Genomic DNA, 21,430 nt, shown 5'->3' with positions numbered 1-21,430 from the left:
CATAGGAGGCAGTATTATAGTAGTTATATTCTTGTACATAGGAGAAGTATTATAGTAGTTATATTCTTGTACATAGGAGCAGTATTATAGTAGTTATATTCTTGTACATAGGAGCAGTATTATAGTAGTTATATTCTTGTACATAGGAGGTAGTATTATAGTAGTTATATTCTTGTACATATGAGCAGTATTATAGTAGTTATATTCTTGTACATAGGAGCAGTATTATAGTAGTTATATTCTTGTACATAGGAGCAGTATTATAGTAGTTATATTCTTGTACATAGGAGCAGTATTATAGTAGTTATATTCTTATACATAGGAGCAGTATTATAGTAGTTATATTCTTGTACATAGGAGGCAGTATTATAGTAGTTATATTATTGTACATAGGAGCAGTATTATAGTAGTTATATTCTTGTACATAGGGGCAGTATTATAGTAGTTATATTCTTGTACATAGGAGCAGTATTATAGTAGTTATATTCTTGTACATAGGAGGCAGTATTATAGTAGTTATATTCTTATACGTAGGAGCAGTATTATAGTAGTTATATTCCTGCACATAGGAGGCAGTATTATAGTAGTTATTTCAGCATTATTATGTGATCTTTTTCTTCCTGCTAATTGTGATCAGCTCTTCTCTCGTGTCAGGTAATTCGGGATCTGCTGATTGTGGGGCATCGACAGGCCTTTGCATGGGTGGATGAGTGGTATGGTAAGTTATATTTCTCGTTTATCAGTAACTTCCATTGTTTTACGGTCTTTTGCTATTGAGTGCTCTCCAAAATGTCCTGCATTATAGAAGACAGCAGCCATTTTGGGGTGGACCATTGCTTCTGTATGGCTCCTGTTTATTCAGGGGGCGCTGTTACTTTGATGTTGTATATAGATTGAGGAGGACTTCGCTGCAGGGGAGTAGCAATGGCAGCCAATCAGAAGCTTACTTTCCTACACTTCTAGTGCAAGAAGGATTCTGATTGGTGCTTAGTCTCACTATTTTATATGTTCTGATTTTCGCACGTCCATATCTTATTGTCAGATCAGGTAATTGTCACAGACATTGAGCTTTTGACCGACGGCGAAACCTTCAGCTCTGAGCTCATCCAGTTACTGATATCTGTAATATATTTCTGAGCAAACAGAACCGACTGTAAGCTCATGGGACCAGTCTCTCACTATCCGGATGGTGGTTATTTTCTAGTCAACACAATTCCCGCGTTCTCTGAGAAATTCCTACTAAAATCTATACGAGCACGAGACGTCAGGGGCACGAAGGAAAAAAATATCACATGTGCGCAATCATAAAAACACAATACAACGCCAGACGAGACCCCGATGACTACACCAGACCCCAGAATGGACCTTACCCAGAATCCTCTGCGAAAGCAGAAATTGACGAATCTTGATACAGTTTTGTGATAAAAAAAAATAAATTTTCTCAAACCGCAAAATTTACGACGTAAACTATTTTGTGGACATGGAATTTCTAGATCTGTCTTGTAGATAGTACTGTCGGACCCATGGGGCTGAAGGTGGAGGAACTTACCCAGAACCCTGTGCGATCATAGAGCGGACATAGCGGTCGTAGCGATCTACGCTCTACACATCTGGCACCAGCAGTTACAGGAATATATATTTTTTGTCTTTTAAGACCATTTTTGTGATCACAAAATCCAGTTTTGTAACTGTTAACGCATTTTGTCTATCGTAGTTCTCTTCCATGTCTACAAAATACCCTTTTCCTGTTTTCAAACCACAAAATAAGTTTTGTCTTAAAGGAGATCATTTTGTGAACTCATCTTTCCCATCACTAAATTGTACTTTTATGCTTAAACGGGTTTTTCAGGTCTTCTATATTGATGGCCTATCCTCAGGACAGGTCACCATATGGCCTCCTGCACACGAACGTCTGCAATGCACGAACACCGTCCGCGGGGCAGCCGCAGCGGATCGCCGACCCATTCACTGTAATGGGTCCGCGATCTGACTGTTCCGCAAAAAGATAAGACATGTTCTATCTTTTTGCGGAACGGAAGTACGGGACGAAACCCCACGGCAGCACTTCCGTAGGGTACCGTTCCGTGCTTCCGTTCCGCACCATTCCGCATCTCCGGATTTGTGGTACCATTGAAGAGAATGGGTCCGCATCCGTGATGCGGAATGCACGCGGAACGGTACCCGTGTATTGTGGATCCGCAATACGGCAACGGGAGACCTACAGTCGTGTGCAGGAGGCCTATATCTGATTGGTGGGGGTCTGTCGATCAGATGTTTGAGGAGACCGCGGTGCTCTGGTGAGCGCTGCAGCCTTCTCGCAGCTCACCAACCATTGTATAGTGGCCGTGCTTGGTATTGCAGCTCAGCCATGGGACAAAAGGTCTAAAGTTGATAAAAAAAATTGACAATCTCAACCAAAACGAACGTTCGTCAGGTTATCGTTTTAGAGAACCAATGACCATTGTTTGATAAGAAGTCAGGCGCTCACAGCAGCACCACGACCTCTTCAAACAGCTGATCAGTGGGGGTGCCGGGAGTCGGACCCCCACCGATCGGATATTGACGACCTGTCCTGAGGATAGGCCATCAGTACAGGCTCTTAATAATGATGACCCGATCTCAGGATAGTCTCTTCAGCTGTATGAAGAGAAGGCACACGCTGTCTCCTGTCTCTCTTCCTGCTCGCAGCGGTTATGTAGACAGACATGAGACGGCACGCGTGCATAGCATGTCTCTTCTCTTCATACAGCTGATCGGTGGGGGGACCCCCGCCGATCGGATAATGATGACCTGAGGATAGGTCATCAATATTAAAAGCCTGTAAAACTATCAATTACGAGAGCATTCACAGATGTATGAAATGACGTGGACTCTTGGGTTCTTCTTAATTTCTGATACCCTAAAAAAACTTGTTTTTCTCCTCGCTTCCCAATAGGAATGACCATGGAAGAAGTACGGGAGTACGAGAAGGAGACGCAGGCGGCCACAAACAAGAAAATAGGCCCAGTCGCCCCAACCATTACCATCACGCCGGAGAGCCAGTTCCCAGCCATCCGCAGCGCCCCCGCCACCCCCATCACTGGCGAACCTCCAGAGTTCCTCACCCTCCCCAAGGACAGACCACGCAAGACCTCAGCACCAGATACTCTCACCCTGCCAGAACTTAGAGAGCGAGCCAACGGCCCGTCCAACAGTCACTTGTCCCCTACAAATACCGACAGCTGAAACCAAGGCACCATCTCCGTTGCTGCTCCCCCGTCATAAGGATCACCCGTTCCCTACATGTGGAAAAATCCAGAAGTGATAATCCCGGATACTTTGCCTGAAGAAGTAAACCCCGTAAGACAGAGAGGACTTCATCTTCGGTGACTTCTTCACCCTTCAGCGATGGGCGCTTTATAACAAAATGAAGTATTTAGTCTGACTCTCTAGACTGACGAGCGCCATGTTGCCTCTCCAGTCATTCCAAACTTGTACAGTTTATAAGAGCGGCGCAGGGACCAGAGCGCATGACGGCAGACTCCCCGCTCCTCGTAGGTCTCTTCCCGCTCTTTGGTGGGATTCTCGCTGGACTGGTGTGATTTCTATTTCTTCCTTATCATAGAATGTATTGGCCCCTGCGCAGAACCACCGTGTCAACGGGTCTACCCGTAGCTTTCATCGGCTCTGCCATAGATCACCTACTGACAGACAATCACTCGTCGGCTTGTGGATTTCATTTGTCATTATTTCTGTGCTGTGGTAATAGAAGCTTTTTATGTTGACTTTTTTAATTTCGTGCCAGAAATTAGTCCGAAGAACGAGACAGTAGTAGCTCATCAGTAACTAGCTGCTGTCATTCACTTTTATTTTTTTGGGGAATTAATTATGTTGAATGACTCTATTTAATGACCCATAAAATGAGCTGTAGGCTGCGGCGCCCTCTGGTGACAATAAGCTGTAGGCTGCGCCGCCCTCTGGTGACAATAAGCTGTAGGCTGCGGCGCCCTCTGGTGACAATAAGCTGTAGGCTGCGGCGCCCTCTGGTGACAATAAGCTGTAGGCTGCGGCGCCCTCTGGTGACAGGTCGCAGCCGCTGCGCCTTCTTGAAATCTGTTTTCCAGTCTCATGTAAATAAAGTTGAATTATTGTGTCATGAAAAGATGTATCACAATCGAATGTTGTGTTGTGTGTTTCGTTTCCTAACTGTAATCAAGATCTCTGCTTGGTGTCAGTGAAAGTGAACAACTTTACTTACACCCAGACCCTGTCCAGACCTAACACGACAATCTTTTAGTAATTATCCCCGAGGTGTCCGAGACTCAGATATCATCAGGGGAAGACCGACCATTCAGTGAAATAGAGGTCGACAGCTAAACTGCATGATAAAGCTTCACAGAGGTCAGAGGTTTGTTTTTTTAATTGCATGCAGCTCTGAAGCCTGTTAAAAGGGTATTCTGAGATTTCTACTCTGTTGGACCCCCACTGACCAGATAAACTATCCAGTGCATAGGTCATCCCCTTTACATTATATAATTGTGTGAGTTTACTGTCACCACTAGGGGGAGCTCAATCATACAGAGTTCAATGGCAGTTGTATATATCCATAGGCTTCCCCTAGTGGTGGCTGCAGAATTTTAACCTCTATGGCCGTGAGTAGAAAAGCAGAGGAACTGGAGCTCTGTCTCAGAATAAGGCCTCGGTCTCCCATCAGCCGCAGACCTGCTGCTTAGCTTCGGGAGCGAGGATCTGTGTTTGGCCTCGTTCCCAGGGCGGCTTTGCTAGCTGGGAGGCTCCCTGCTCCTAGTTCTGCCTTGAGTGCCGAGCTGATCACTCGGTGCTCGACTTGTTTGTCTGTCGGTCATGTGACGCTGGCCACGTCACATGACCCTCACTCCCCACTATAAATACAGGTGGCCTGCTGGCCACAGGTTGCCTGTGATTTTCGTCCTATAGGCTGTGTACTTTATTGTTATTTAGCTACCTCTGGAATTGAACCTCGATCCGCCTCTTGACACCTCTTCTGCCTGCTCCCTGAACCTTGACGCTACCTCTCGGATTTTGACCTCGGCTTGTTTACGGATTTGTCTTTGCCTCTTCCCTTGTTCTGACGTGACCTCCTGGACTGACCTCGGCTAGTTGAGCCGCCTCGCCTTCCGTTTTTGTTCTACCTCTTGTCCGCTTATTGTAACTTCTCAGTGGCTGTCCTCTTCTCTGCTGTCTCTTTCTCTCTGCTTGCACTTAGTAGGTTAGGGACTGTCGCCCAGTTGCGCTCCGTCACCTAGGGCGGGTGGTGCAAGTAGGCAGAGACAGGGGACCGGGTCGCAGCTCAGGGGGTGCACCTCCGCTCTATCTTGATTCCCGTGACTCTACCTGTGACACAAACGTTGTTCATCCGTTCCGTGCATTGGGGACCGCAATTTGCGGTCCCCAATGCACGGGTGGCAGCCGGGACGGATCGAGACCCATTCAACTTGAATGGGTCCGTGATCCGTCCGCAGTTCTATTTTTTTGCGGTGCGGACGGATCACAGACAGAAACACCAAGGAAGCACCGTAGTGCTTCTGTGGGGTTCCGATCCGTGCTTCCGCAATACGGCCACGGGCACACAACGTTCGTGTGCAAGAGTTGTGCCCTGAATTAAGATCTATCATGCGACCTACAAAACCTGATAAATGAAGAAATAAGGACTTTTTTGAAGGGGAAGCGCTCTTGAATTATAGCTTTTTCACACGGTCTATAGGAAACACATGGTCGGAGCTCGTCGCCCCCGCGCTGCGGTGTCATAAAGCCACAGTTGATGTAAATTTCCTTCGCTGACAAGAGCTGATCCTAATCTGCATTATGGTGGTTAATGTCTCATATGATTATAATCACATAGAAGGGAAAACTTATAGATTGTCAAACGCCAAGGACAACATATACGTAAAAAAATGTGGAGGTATCAGCTGACATGGGCCTCATGCATGGAGAAGACTCTCATCTCACATGGAAGATTCTACCACTACAAATTCCAAGCCCCAGAAATAGGGAGGCCCCCTGCTGGCCGCAAACAGTTGGCTGAAAACCCAGGGGGGTCCCTCCCAGCTGTAGGGGCTGCAATGCTGGACTGAAGGGGCGGAGTTTCCAGTGCGGCCAAAGGGCCCCCACAAATAACTTTTTTCTTGGGCCCCGGAAAAGTCAAATCCACCCCTGCCAATCAGAATACAGTTTAGGGAAACTTCTGTAGTTTTTATTCACTGACAGCGAGGAGAGATCTTGAAAATAGTAAATAACAATTTGTCCGCACTAGAAACTAACCTTGCTGTCCATAACAACCAATCACAGAGCAGCTTTCATTTATCCACAGCGGTTTATGATCGTTCACCTGGATCCGTCTGCGGACGTCAGTCATCGGCAGCTAAAGGAGGAAGCAAGGAGCCTTCCAAGAGAAGACGTTCAGGTGTCACTGAAATAGCACAGCGGGGTGAATGGCTGCCGGCCATGCTCATGTCAGACATTTCCTGAGAAACACACGACCTGATGTCATCAAACAAGGCATTTAGGCTCAGAGGACACCTGAAGGGAAATTCTTCACACTTAAAATTCAGATTATTCTTCCATTATGTTTCAACCCAAATAATGCTGGAAGATGTTTATCTATAAATACAATTGTTACATAACATCCCCTATGTGTGGGAAAAAAACACTATAATACCGCCTGCTATGTACAAGAATATAACTACTATAATACTGCTCCTATGTACAAGAATATAACTACTATAATACTGCTCCTATGTACAAGAATATAACTACTATAATACTGCTCCTATGTACAAGAATATAACTACTATAATACTGCTCCTATGTACAAGAATATAACTACTATAATACTGCTCCTATGTACAAGAATATAACTACTATAATACTGCTCCTATGTACAAGAATATAACTACTATAATACCGCCTCCTATGTACAAGAATATAACTACTATAATACTGCTCCTATGTACAAGAATATAACTACTATAATACTGCTCCTATGTACAAGAATATAACTACTATAATACTGCTCCTATGTACAAGAATATAACTACTATAATACTGCTCCTATGTACAAGAATATAACTACTATAATACTTCTCCTATGTACAAGAATATAACTACTATAATACTGCCTCCTATGTACAAGAATATAACTACTATAATACTGCCTCCTATGTAGAAGAATATAACTACTATAATACTGCCTCCTATGTAGAAGAATATAACTACTATAATACTGCCTCCTATGTATAAGAATATAACTACTATAATACTGCCTCCTATGTACAAGGATATAACTACTATAATACTGATCCTATGTACAAGGATATAACTACTATAATACTGCTCCTATGTACAAGAATATAACTACTATAATACTGCCTCTATGTACAGGAATATAACTACTATAATACTGCTCCTATGTACAAGAATATAACTACTATAATACTGCCTCCTATGTACAAGAATATAACTACTATAATACTGCTCCTATGTACAAGAATATAACTACTATAATACTGATCCTATGTACAAGGATATAACTACTATAATACTGCCTCCTATGTACAAGAATATAACTACTATAATACTGATCCTATGTACAAGGATATAACTACTATAATACTGCTCCTAGGTACAAGAATATAACTACTATAATACTGCTCCTATGTACAAGAATATAACTACTATAATACTGCTCCTATGTACAAGACTATAACTACTATAATACTGCTCCTATGTACAAGAATATAACTACTATAATACTGCCTCCTATGTACAAGAATATAACTACTATAATACTGCTCCTATGTACAAGAATATAACTACTATAATACTGCTCCTATGTACAAGAATATAACTACTATAATACCGCCTCCTATGTACAAGAATATAACTACTATAATACTGCTCCTATGTACAAGAATATAACTACTATAATACTGATCCTATGTACAAGGATATAACTACTATAATACTGCTCCTATGTACAAGAATATAACTACTATAATACTGCCTCTATGTACAGGAATATAACTACTATAATACTGCTCCTATGTACAAGAATATAACTACTATAATACTGCCTCCTATGTACAAGAATATAACTACTATAATACTGCTCCTATGTACAAGAATATAACTACTATAATACTGATCCTATGTACAAGGATATAACTACTATAATACTGCCTCCTATGTACAAGAATATAACTACTATAATACTGATCCTATGTACAAGGATATAACTACTATAATACTGCTCCTAGGTACAAGAATATAACTACTATAATACTGCTCCTATGTACAAGAATATAACTACTATAATACTGCTCCTATGTACAAGACTATAACTACTATAATACTGCTCCTATGTACAAGAATATAACTACTATAATACTGCCTCCTATGTACAAGAATATAACTACTATAATACTGCTCCTATGTACAAGAATATAACTACTATAATACTGCTCCTATGTACAAGAATATAACTACTATAATACCGCCTCCTATGTACAAGAATATAACTACTATAATACTGCTCCTATGTACAAGAATATAACTACTATAATACTGCTCCTATGTACAAGAATATAACTACTATAATACTGCTCCTATGTACAAGAATATAACTACTATAATACTGCTCCTATGTACAAGAATATAACTACTATAATACTTCTCCTATGTACAAGAATATAACTACTATAATACTGCCTCCTATGTACAAGAATATAACTACTATAATACTGCCTCCTATGTAGAAGAATATAACTACTATAATACTGCCTCCTATGTAGAAGAATATAACTACTATAATACTGCCTCCTATGTATAAGAATATAACTACTATAATACTGCCTCCTATGTACAAGGATATAACTACTATAATACTGATCCTATGTACAAGGATATAACTACTATAATACTGCTCCTATGTACAAGAATATAACTACTATAATACTGCCTCTATGTACAGGAATATAACTACTATAATACTGCTCCTATGTACAAGAATATAACTACTATAATACTGCCTCCTATGTACAAGAATATAACTACTATAATACTGCTCCTATGTACAAGAATATAACTACTATAATACTGCTCCTATGTACAAGAATATAACTACTATAATACTGCTCCTATGTAGAGGAATATAACTACTATAATACTGCCTCCTATGTACAAGAATATAACTACTATAATACTGCTCCTATGTACAAGAATATAACTACTATAATACTGCTCCTATGTACAAGAAATTAACTACTATAATACTGCTCCTATGTACAAGAATATAACTACTATAATACTGCTCCTATGTACAAGAATATAACTACTATAATACTGCTCCTATGTACAAGAATATAACTACTATAATACTGATCCTATGTACAAGGATATAACTACTATAATACTGCCTCCTATGTACAAGAATATAACTACTATAATACTGATCCTATGTACAAGGATATAACTACTATAATACTGCTCCTAGGTACAAGAATATAACTACTATAATACTGCTCCTATGTACAAGAATATAACTACTATAATACTGCTCCTATGTACAAGACTATAACTACTATAATACTGCTCCTATGTACAAGAATATAACTACTATAATACTGCCTCCTATGTACAAGAATATAACTACTATAATACTGCTCCTATGTACAAGAATATAACTACTATAATACTGCTCCTATGTACAAGAATATAACTACTATAATACTGCTCCTATGTACAAGAATATAACTACTATAATACTGCTCCTATGTACAAGAATATAACTACTATAATACTGCTCCTATGTACAAGGATATAACTACTATAATACTGCTCCTATGTACAGGAATATAACTACTATAATACTGCTCCTATGTACAAGAATATAACTACTATAATACTGCTCCTATGTACAAGAATATAACTACTATAATACTGCTCCTATGTACAAGAATATAACTACTATAATACTGATCCTATGTACAAGGATATAACTACTATAATACTGCTCCTATGTACAAGAATATAACTACTATAATACTGCCTCCTATGTACAAGAATATAACTACTATAATACTGATCCTATGTACAAGGATATAACTACTATAATACTGCTCCTAGGTACAAGAATATAACTACTATAATACTGCTCCTATGTACAAGAATATAACTACTATAATACTGCTCCTATGTACAAGACTATAACTACTATAATACTGCTCCTATGTACAAGAATATAACTACTATAATACTGCTCCTATGTACAAGAATATAACTACTATAATACTGCTCCTATGTACAAGAATATAACTACTATAATACTGCTCCTATGTACAAGAATATAACTACTATAATACTGCTCCTATGTACAAGGATATAACTACTATAATACTGCTCCTATGTACAGGAATATAACTACTATAATACTGCTCCTATGTACAAGAATATAACTACTATAATACTGCTCCTATGTACAAGAATATAGCTACTATAATACTGCCTCCTATGTACAAGGATATAACTACTATAATACTGCTCCTATGTACAGGAATATAACTACTATAATACTGCTCCTATGTACAAGAATATAACTACTATAATACTGCTCCTATGTACAAGAATATAACTACTATAATACTGCCCCTATGTACAAGAATATAACTACTATAATACTGCCTCCTATGTATAAGAATATAACTACTATAATACTGCCTCCTATGTACAAGAATATAACTACTATAATACTGCCTCCTATGTACAAGGATATAACTACTATAATACTGCTCCTATATACAAGAATATAACTGCTATAATACTGCTCCTATGTACAAGAATATAACTACTATAATACTGCTCCTATGTACAGGAATATAACTACTATAATACTGCCTCCTATGTACAAGAATATAACTACTATAATACTGTTCCTATGTACAAGAATATAACTACTATAATACTGCCCCTATGTACAAGAATATAACTACTATAATACTGCTCCTATGTACTAGAATATAACTACTATAATACTGCTCCTATGTACAAGAATATAACTACTATAACACTGCCTCCTATGTACAAGAATATACCTACTATAATACTGCCTCCTATGTACAAGAATATAACTACTATAATACTGCTCCTATGTACAGGAATATAACTACTATAATACTGCTCCTATGTACAAGAATATAACTACTATAATACTGCCTCCTATGTACATGAATATAACTACTATAATACTGCTCCTATGTACAAGAATATAACTACTATAATACTGCTATGTACAAGAATATAACTACTATAATACTGCCTTCTATATACAAGAATATAACTACTATAATACTGCCTCCTATGTACAAGAAAATAACTACTATAATACTGCCTCCTATGTACAAGAATATAACTACTATAATACTGCCTCATATGTACAAGAAAAATAATATGGCATAGCTTCTACATGAAGGGCTATGAGGCGGTGTGAGTTTCCACTACTGGCAGTAACGTTTTATAACACATTAGTGATCTGTTACTGTCAGGAACACTCAAGCACTGATTACCGCCTCATCCTGTGATACACCATACACTGAATCCTAATATATATCTCCATCTAGTGGTCATTTCTGGTACTTCACAAAATCTGACTAGTAAATATTGTGGACTGGAGTTTACGGTATATTTCTACGATATTACGGTATATTGCTATAATATTACACAATGCTTCGGTATTTATTATAATAATCTCCAACAGGAATTGTGTGAATATCAGTTATCTATGATCATCATCCCTGCAGGTAATGTAGGCAGCGAGCGGACCCCACCTTCCCCTTTAAGAACAGTATTAAGTCTCCTTCAAGCTGTTTGCCGTCTGCCCGTGATGCCGCTCTCGTCCTAGTGTCTCACTGACACCTGATAATCTGAGGCTCAGTCCTAGTCCTCCTTCTCCAGCTCCCCCATGTTGGTCTCGGAACCAAACCACGTTGTGCCCCTGAAGAGTAGGTAACAGGTGTTGCTGCTCACGGGGGGCTTGTTGGGGTCCGACTGAACCTGTTCTGGCTTCAGGGAACAGAATGGAAAGGGTCCGGCGCCCAGGACCCGAGCGTCCAGCTCGGCGAGGATCTGCAGGGAATACTTCAGCTCTTGCTCGCTGCGAAAGGGACCACAAGGCAGAGGTTATGGACCAGCGCTCCCCAACTTCAAGCTTTTGTAAAACTACAACTCCCAGCATGCCCTGATAGCCGCAGCACTTACCTGTACATGGTGAATAGCGTAGGGATGTTGTAGTCTCGCAGGAGCAGCAGAGTTGGGAGCCAGCCCTCGGCGAGACCCTGCGAGGCGTGAAATCCTGGCAACGGAGGAGAGAGATGGAAGCGTTGGGTCTAAAGTCACCGTCCACATCTAGGTCTCCATCCTGACGGGGGCGGGCAGTGCCCATTTTACTGGACTACGGACATTTGTGGATATTTGCCCTCATTGCTACTACGCACTACTTTATTGCACTTTGAAGGGTTAACTTGCACTGTGATTTGTGCCGTTGTGCGCACTTATACGGTTTTATATTCTTGTTCTGCATTTATATGTTTATTATAATATGTCCTGTTCATTTGCGCTGTTATTACACTACAGCTGCACTGTGGAAAGGGTTAATGCACAGCCCGCTAAGGCCTCTTTCACGCGACCGTATGGCTTTTTCAGTGCTTTCCACGGATCCGTTGTTCCGTTTCCGTTTCTATTCCGTTTTTCCATATGCCATGTACAGTATACAGTAATTACATAGTAAAAATTGGGCTGGGCATAACATTTTCAATAGATGGTTCCGCAAAAACGGAAAAGATACGGAAGACATACGGATGCATGAATGGTTCCGTTTACGAACCGTATACGAAACGCAAAAAACGGCCCGTAAACTGAAAAAAAAAAAACGGTCACGTGAAAGGGGCCTAAGGCAACTTTTTGTGCTGATAGCGAATGACGGGAGGAGGATTTATGAAGCGCTTCACACCACTGAGGGACCATTCACACGTCCGCAAAACACGGACACCTGCAATGTGTGATCCGCAATTTGCGGACCGCACATCACAGACACTATAATAGAAAATGCCTTTTCTGGTCCGCAATTGCGGACAAGAATAGGACATGTTCTATTTTTTCCAGGAATAGGATTGCGGATCCCGAAAAAAACGGATGCGGATCCCGAAATTGAAGATGTGGATCCCGGAAATGCGGATTCGCATCCGTTCCAGCCCCATTGAAAGTAAACGGGTCCGCAAATTGCGGAACGAATGCGGACCCAAATTACGGACGTGTGAATGGACCCTAAGGGTCCATTCACACGTCCGCAAAATGGGTCCGCATCCGTTCTGCAATTTTGCGGAATGGGTGCAGACCCATTCATTTTCAATGGGGCCGGAATGTGCTGTCCGCATCCGCATTTAGGGATCCGCACTTCCGCATCTGTGCTTCCGATTCCGCCAAAAAATAGAACATGTCCTGTTCTAGTCCGCAATTGCGGACAAGATTAGGCATTTTCTATTGTAGTGCCGGCGATGTGCGGTCCGCAAATTTGCGGAAGGCACATGGCCAGTGTCCGTGTTTTGCGGATCCGCAGAACACTTACGGACGTGTGAATGGACCCTAAGAGTACGAAACACGTCTGGTGATCAGAAATATACCTGTATATAATCCATGGATATATGAACAAATGGCTTACACATTGGATGGTGTGAGGCCCTTCATAAATCCTCCTCCAGGAATTCGCTATCGGCACAAGAGATTGCCTGAACCCGAGACTGACGAAATAGGCCACGTGGGACGCCAAGTGTTAGTAGAACAAACCACGTGAGACGTGGGAGTCCGGGAATTACAAACAACAAGTACCCGGAGTAGAGGCTGTGCCGGCCGTGCCAGCTACGGGAGAGATACAAGTCAGTATACTGACCACCACGTGGGACGCCACGAGCGGTGGATGCCAGTAGCCGACATAAACATATATTATCAAGTGCTGCGAGATAGGGCTGTGTAAACGATTGCTACTTATAAGGTCTCATTCACACGAACGTGTGCTGCCCGTTGCCGTATTGCGGATCCCCAATACACGGGCACTGTTCCGTGTGCATTCACTTCAATGGGTCCGCAAATCCCGAGATGCGGAACGGAAGCACGGAACACTACGGGTTCCGTTCCGTGCCTCTGCAACGCAAAAAGATAGAACTTGCTCTATCTTTTTGCAGAACGTATTTATCTGTAGTTTTTTGCTTTTATGTTATTTTTCTGTTGATAAGGATTAAAACATTTTGGGACATATTTTGTGACTCGTTCTCCGAGTGATTCCATAAGTAGAGTGCCTGCCTTATTCTCTACTATATTTATCTCCCTATTTTGACGGGGTGAGTCAAATTGGCAAGAGAACCATATCCGTGAGAACAACTGGGTGAGCCCCTATACAGGTTTTTCCTTTATGTCTGAAGATTTGTTTATGTCTGGAAAGACTGCTTATTCGTTCCCATAGACTTGCACTGAAGCTCTATACAAGACACACAGAAATTGTAACATTGGATCTGTTTAGGTTGTGCTTCTCCACTCCACCCCTCCCATTAGAAGGTTCTGTATATAAGGAGAGCAGTTAGGCTTCGTTCACATCACCGTTCAGCTGCTCCATTTAGGAGCAGGAGAACGGAAAGGACGGCACATAACTGAGCTGAACGGATCCTAAGGACCCCATAGACTATAATGAGGTCCGTTAGGTTTCCGCTCAGAAGATGATTTTGGAGCGGAGACAAAAGTAGCGCATGCAGGACTTTTGTCTCGCTTCAAAAATCTTTCTCTGAGCGGTCGCTGTGTCACGAATATCGCGAATATCGCCACTTTGAGAATTCGCAAATATTTAGAATATAGCACTATATATTCGCAAATTTTTATCACGAATATATTACATGGCCGATTTTCGCAATCAAGTAAATAATTAATGACTGGAGATCATGAATTCTCAAATTTATGGCGAATATTTCAATATTGCCTATGTTGCTCATCACTACTCCTAACAACCCATCTGAAATTTTTTTTTTTCCTACCAAGCCACATCATAATGACAGAGCACGGCCGTCGTGACATCACATGGGTCAAGAAGTCGCATGAGGACGGCTGTGAAAATGTATGATTCTGGGTCGTGAATCACTGTAAGGCCTCATGCACACGACCGTTGTTCGGGTCCGCATCCGAGCCGCAGTTTTTTGTGGCTCGGATGCGGACCCATTCACTTCAAATGGGGCCGCAAAAGATGCGGACATCCGTTGCACCGTTCCGTGGCCCCGCAAAAAAAATATAGCATGTCCTATTCTTGTCCGTTTTGCAGACAGGAATAGGCGTTTTTTGCGGATCCGCGGTTTGCAAAAAAATGGATCCGTTGTGTGCATGAAGCCTAATGCAGACATCTTCCACAATGAAATAACCTCCTAAAATCCAGTGAGGCAATATGGCCTCTACATTGACTGACCTCGATGGAGGTTGTTGAGCACACTACACAGCAAAGGTTTGGGGTCCCAGGTCTGTATTTTTAAAGGGGTTTTCCATCCTGACAAAGGGCCAAGAGGGAATTCTGATACTCTGTGACCGGGTAGGCGCCTGTGTTAGTGACGTCTCTGATCGGCAAGGATTATGGGGTCATCAGAGATCTTGATAATGGTGAGGAATGATGATACGAGATGGGGGCTATCAATACCTTTGTGGCTGCTTCTTGGCCTTAAAATTGCACAAAAATTCTAAAAAAAATAAAAAAAAATTGTGCAAAATAAAGAAATTTTAAAAAAATTTGGGCATGGCCAAAAAAATTATGAAAATTTGGAACAAGTCCTGTTCCTGTGGTATTTATGTGGCCCCTACTTCCACAGGATCTGCGTTCCCTTTAGTCACCGTTACAGTATAGTTTCTACATTGCAGCAATTCATGATTATTTTCCTTCACCAATGAATAGTTGTCAGGCTCCACCTCCTCGCTCAGGTCCAGATCTAAGCTCCTCCCTGGGTGGAGAAGTGATGCATTATGGGACATAAAAATAACCCAAAAAATACTATACTACAATTTACAGTCCTGTTTTCCATACTTTTTTCACCTGTCACAATGTTCAAGACTCCCTGTCGGAGAGAGAACACCACCCGCCCAGTATGACCTGCTGGTATCAGGGTGGTGCGTCCACAGTCTGGTCTCCTTTTGCCCCACCTTGCTCCCTGCGATCGACAGGTCTCTCCTCTACAATGACAGGCCCTGTGCTTTACTGCACCTGTCTATTCTTGTGCTCTCCTCAGCTGTCCCTGGATTTCTGTAGCTCATGGAAAGTATGAATTTTTCCAGTCTTTTTGTCGCTACTGCCTGCAGTGAGACCACCATTCTTGGCAGCTGAAGGTCAGATTAAAAAGCTTTACAAGAGATTCACAGCTCCAAGACTACAAGGACTGTAAATACATAGGATTCTTTAAACTCTGGGCTGTGAGGTAACCTGGCACCTCATCTGACTAGAGAAGGTCAGTCCTGTCAGGTTCTCGATAAGTCATGTCTGAGCTAACTATGGATTACATCTATACCGGATCACACTTTAGGGTCTTCACAATTCCAAGTATGGCGAAAGAAGAAAATAGGTCTTGGTTATGAACTATCGAGTAACGGGACAGGTTGTTAAGCTTGACGTGACATATACCTGGATGGAATCCCACCACGAGGTCAGGTCTGGCCGCTCGTTCGTTCTCCACCAGTGTCTCCCAGAAGACATGATATAGGCCCTTGTAACTGCTCACGTACACTTTACCACGTGGTCCATACGCCATCAGTGGAGGGATCATCACAGGACCGTCCACCACTTCAGGTCCGATCATGACGACTTCCAGGCCCTGGTTTCCTGGAAACATCTTGGCAAGCTCATCGTAGTCGGTGGCTCTGGTATTTAAGGTTTCTATGTGAGAAGCCCCAACAACATGGACAGTGACCGGTCCATTGTAAGGGTCAACACGGAAGGTATCAATACCAAAACCAATGGTCATTGGCCTGGTGAAGAAATCAGTGGTCAATCGTTTGACAGACTCTCGGATTTCACTGTTTTCTGGTTTCGGTTTTCCGGCATTGGACCAAAGGATTCCCATATAGCGGCTGGCGATGATGGCGTCTAGTTTTTCTTCCACATTTTCCTGCATAGTAAACCAATCTTCCCATGTCTTTACATCTGCTGTTGACTTGGTCCATGGAGATGTGGGAAAAGGGATGTCACCTATGGGAAAGGTATAGCATGGTCAATCAATGGTCTACAACAGAGGTCACCAACCTTCCAGCTGGTGGGAAGCTACAACTCCCAGGCTGTCATGGCATGCTGGAAGCTGTACTTTCCTATTCCCAACTTTTACGAAACCACAGGTTAGAGACCATCAGTCTACGGTGTCCACATGTCAATATATATGATCAGCAATGTATAATCAAAAGGCACCAGAAATAGGGTGAGCTTCGAGTTATGGCTACCTGTGAATACCAGCCACTCAACAAGCCTGTCGATCGCAGCCACCTTCAGTTTCCTGCAGAACTTTTTATGGACTGGCCAGTTCTCCCTCTGACATTCTGAAGAACAATAGTAAATATTATGACACCTAGGAGGAAGAAACAGATGGAATGAAGGATGAGATCTTTTTGGAAAATTATGTCTACTGACCTTTTAAGAAGGAAAATGTATTCAAAATTATGGCCAAGATATGGAGTGTGAAGCCCAGTCCTTCACTGGAGTTTTATGATAAGATGTCACCATCTACCTCATTATCTACATCCTTAAGATGTTCTAACCATAAGTGCCAACAGACCTATTTTTTGCTGGACTGACCCGTAAACAAGGCCCTCATAAGGTGTGTTGTCATTCATAGAAATCCATCAGAATGTAGTCTGTTCTTTTTCCAGGGCCGAGCTGTAGTGATATTCTAAATCCTAAGATGGTGACTGTAGAAGATGTCACTATGGGGGGAATTATTATGGAGACCTCGAGTGTGAGATTCCTGATTATTTATATATAGTGTGGACAGTTCACTGGTAATCTCTAGGAGATTAGAGGAGATTTGGGACCACTTACTAAGCTGCCCCACAATACCAGGACATCCCTGCAACATGGGGTGAAGAGGACACATGAGGACGGGTGCGAAAACTGAAGGAACGTGGGTAATAAACTATTGTAAACCTCTTAGATTTCAACCATGGACCCATGACACTTTGTGTTTGTTCCTAAAGTGGCTGTCTCTACTATGTCTCTGGTAAAAAGCTTATCTCTACACGCCTGAAGACAGGCAGGTGACGAGGAGACATCTTCCTGGAAGTTACCTCTTACAGCGTCTCATGGCACGGGGATCGGGAAGTCGAGACGGCAGCTTTTTGCACTGGGCACAGAACTTGTAGGTATCTTCCATCTTCTGAAACATCTCAGCATATGTCCGAATGCCAAAGTTTGCAGCTAGATCACTGCCTTCAACTGCAGACCTGGCCAGAGAAGAAAGGTGAGTTGACCACTAAAGGCCAGAAGGAGGACAGGAGAGAAATACAATAACTTGGCATGAAAGGTAGCAGAAATCGTAGAAGAAGGAAATGGGAGCACCTGTATTCCTCGAAGCTCTTCATGTTCAGCTTCTGGAGGATGACATTGGACAGGCCCGGGACATTGCTGTCCATGGCCATGAAGCCAAGGGAGTCGGTGTAGTAACCTCTGGCTGCCACAGAGGGCTCCACGCTCTTCTTCTTGGAAGCCTTCTTGTTGGAGGAGACTTTCTTGTGAGACATTATGACCAGCTGTGGATCACTGGAGGAAAGAAGGTGAAGGTGAGGACATCATCTTCATAGTAGATATAATGACAACACCTACCTCTTCTTAAAGAGAGACCATAACAATACCTACCTCTCTTCTTATATACAGAAACCATAAGAACACCTACCTCTTCTTATATGAAGACCACACGTTCACCTCATCTTGTCTTATATGGAGAGTAGACCGTAATAACACCTACTTCTACTTGTACAGAGACCATAAAAACATCTACCACTTCCTATATACAAAGACTATTAAAATACCTACCTCTTCTTATATGCAGAAACCATAAGAACACCTACCTGTTTTTATATACAGATTACATAAAAACACCTACCTCTTCTTTTTCTTATACAGAGACCTTTTCTTACACTGAGACCACAAGAACACCTACCTCTTTTTATATACAAAGACAATAAAAACACCTTATATACATGGACTATTAGAATACCTACTTCTTCTAAGGCCTCATACACACGACCGTATGCGTTTTGCGGTCCACAAATTGCAGAGCCGCAAAAAAAACAAAACGGATGACATTCGTATGTCATCCGTTTTTTTGGCAGATCCATTGTAATAATACCTATCCTTGTCCGCAAACTAGAAAAGAATAGGACATGCACTATTTTTTTGCGGGGCTACGGAACGGACATACTGATGCGGACAGCACATAGTGTGCTGTCCGCATTTTTTGCGGATCCATTGAAATGAATGGGTCCGCATCCTATCAGCATTGATGTTGCCTGTACATTGGGGACCGCAAATTGCGGTCCCCAATTCACGGAACGGCCGCACAACGGCCGTGTGCATGAGGCCTTATACAGAGGCTACTACTTATCTGATACAGAGACCATAAGAACACCTACCTCTTCTTAGACAGAGCGAGACCATAATACACCTACTCTTTCTTAGACAGAGACCATACCTCTTCTTATATGTAGAAAATACAAGAACACCTACCGTACCCCTTCTTAGACAAAGACCATAAGAACACCTACCTCTTCTTAGACAGAGACCATAGAACACCTACAGTACCTCTTTTTTTCAGGGATCATAAGAACACCTACCTCTTTGTATACAGAGCCATAAAGACTACTACTTTATCTGATACAGAGACCATAAGACCACCTACCTCTTCTTATAAAGAAACACAACACTCATCTCTTCTTATATAAAGAGACTATTAGAACATCTACCTCTTCTTATACACAGAGACCATAATACACCTACCTCTTTTTATACAGAGATCATAACACCTACCTTTTCTTAAACAGAGACTATAAAGACCACTACCTTATCTGATATACAGACCATAAGAACACCTATTTATTATACATGGACCATAAAAACACCTACCTCTTTGTATGAAGAGACCATAAGAGCACCTACCTCTTCTTAGACAGACCATAAGAACATCTACCTCTTCTTAGACAAACACCTACCTCTCTTTAGACAGAAACCATAGAACACATACCTCTTCTTACAGAGATCATAAGAACACCTACCTCTATTTAGACAGAGACCATAGAACATCTACCTCTTCTTAGACAGAAACCATATAACACTTACCTCTTCTGAGACAGAGACCATATAACACTTACCTCTTCTTAGACAGAGATCATAGAACACTTACCTCTTCTTAGACAGAGACCATAGAACACTTACCTCTTCTTAGACAGAGACCATAGAACACTTACCTCTTCTTAGACAGAGACCATAGAACACCTACCTCTTCTTAGACAGAGACCATAAAACACCTACCTCTTCTTAGACAGAGACCATAGAACACCTACCTCTTCTTAGACAGAGACCATAGAACACCTACCTCTTCTTAGACAGAGACCATAGAACACCTACCTCTTCTTAGACAGAGACCATAGAACACCTACCTCTTCTTAGACAGAGACCATAGAACACCTACCTCTTCTTAGACAGAGACCATAGAACACCTACCTCTTCTCATAGGGAGAATGTTTTTATTGACATCCCACTGATGAATTCTCCTTAAGTCATGGGCGGTGACCCCGGGCGTACACGGACATCACTGATCAGCGGGCACTCATCGCCCGTCGCTCATGATTACAGCTGGCCACCAGGACATGTCTGCCCTATAATTAGACGCTTCCTGCATGGTCCAGGAATCTCCAAAGCAGGTGACAGACGTGACACCAGGAGCCTGCAAAATGGGGGTCAATCCCAGGGTGACTTTTATGGACCTTTCTCGTTGTCACTTTATGGTAACATATTACACTAATCCTAAAATATACAGAGCACCCCCGACTGCAAATGTACAAGCATCAGTGACAGGACGGTCTCTATACTGCACAGGAGCAGGGGCGTAGCTATAGGGGTGCAGAGGTAGCAGTCGCTACCGGGCCCAGGAGCCTGAGGGGCCCAAAGACCCTTGTGGTGCATAAGAAGACACCGGTATTATAGAAAGTGCATGCAGGTCCAGTTACACCTCTGGCTGGAGGGAAGGGGTTAGGTCAAGAATTTGGTATGGGGGCGGGGGGGCTGTTTCAATTTCTGCCTCGGGCAACCACGAAGGCTATGTGCTTCCTGCCCCTGGCCACAAAGCCCTGGGGGACGGGGGGCCCC

The 21,430-nt window shown here is 42.1% G+C and overlaps 2 protein-coding genes across 3 annotated transcripts in view; one reads left to right on the top strand and one right to left on the bottom strand.

The window, feature by feature from the left end:
- Nucleotides 1-3,910, top strand: part of LOC121008415 (cytoplasmic phosphatidylinositol transfer protein 1-like) — a 39,072-nt gene extending 35,162 nt beyond the window's left edge. Inside the window, exons 9-10 of the mRNA XM_040440950.1 lie at nucleotides 655-718; nucleotides 2,936-3,910. Of these exons, the coding sequence (XP_040296884.1) occupies nucleotides 655-718; nucleotides 2,936-3,225 (354 nt within the window). The 3' untranslated portion in view covers nucleotides 3,226-3,910. The remainder of the gene's footprint in view (nucleotides 1-654; nucleotides 719-2,935) is intronic.
- A 7,788-nt stretch (nucleotides 3,911-11,698) lies between these two features.
- Nucleotides 11,699-20,932, bottom strand: MSS51 (MSS51 mitochondrial translational activator). Of its 2 annotated transcripts, none has more exons than XM_040440120.1 (7): nucleotides 20,786-20,932; nucleotides 18,626-18,826; nucleotides 18,355-18,510; nucleotides 17,515-17,639; nucleotides 16,706-17,269; nucleotides 12,268-12,361; nucleotides 11,699-12,163 (listed from the first exon to the last, which is right to left on the bottom strand). In XM_040440120.1, exons 2-7 carry the CDS (start codon nucleotides 18,805-18,807, stop codon nucleotides 11,947-11,949), a joined length of 1,338 nt encoding a protein of 445 aa, XP_040296054.1. In that variant the 5' UTR covers nucleotides 18,808-18,826; nucleotides 20,786-20,932; the 3' UTR covers nucleotides 11,699-11,946. The 2 variants fall into 2 exon arrangements, with proteins under 2 accessions (XP_040296054.1, XP_040296055.1); XM_040440121.1 differs by lacking the exon at nucleotides 20,786-20,932 and adding an exon at nucleotides 20,754-20,763.
- Nucleotides 20,933-21,430: the final 498 nt, after the last annotated feature.

The sequence above is a fragment of the Bufo bufo genome, chromosome 7 (assembly GCF_905171765.1).
Source record: "Bufo bufo chromosome 7, aBufBuf1.1, whole genome shotgun sequence".
In the NCBI taxonomy this organism is placed as follows: domain Eukaryota; kingdom Metazoa; phylum Chordata; class Amphibia; order Anura; family Bufonidae; genus Bufo; species Bufo bufo.
Note: the sequence above shows the minus strand (reverse complement) of the source record. Positions and strands in the feature narration are given on the sequence as shown.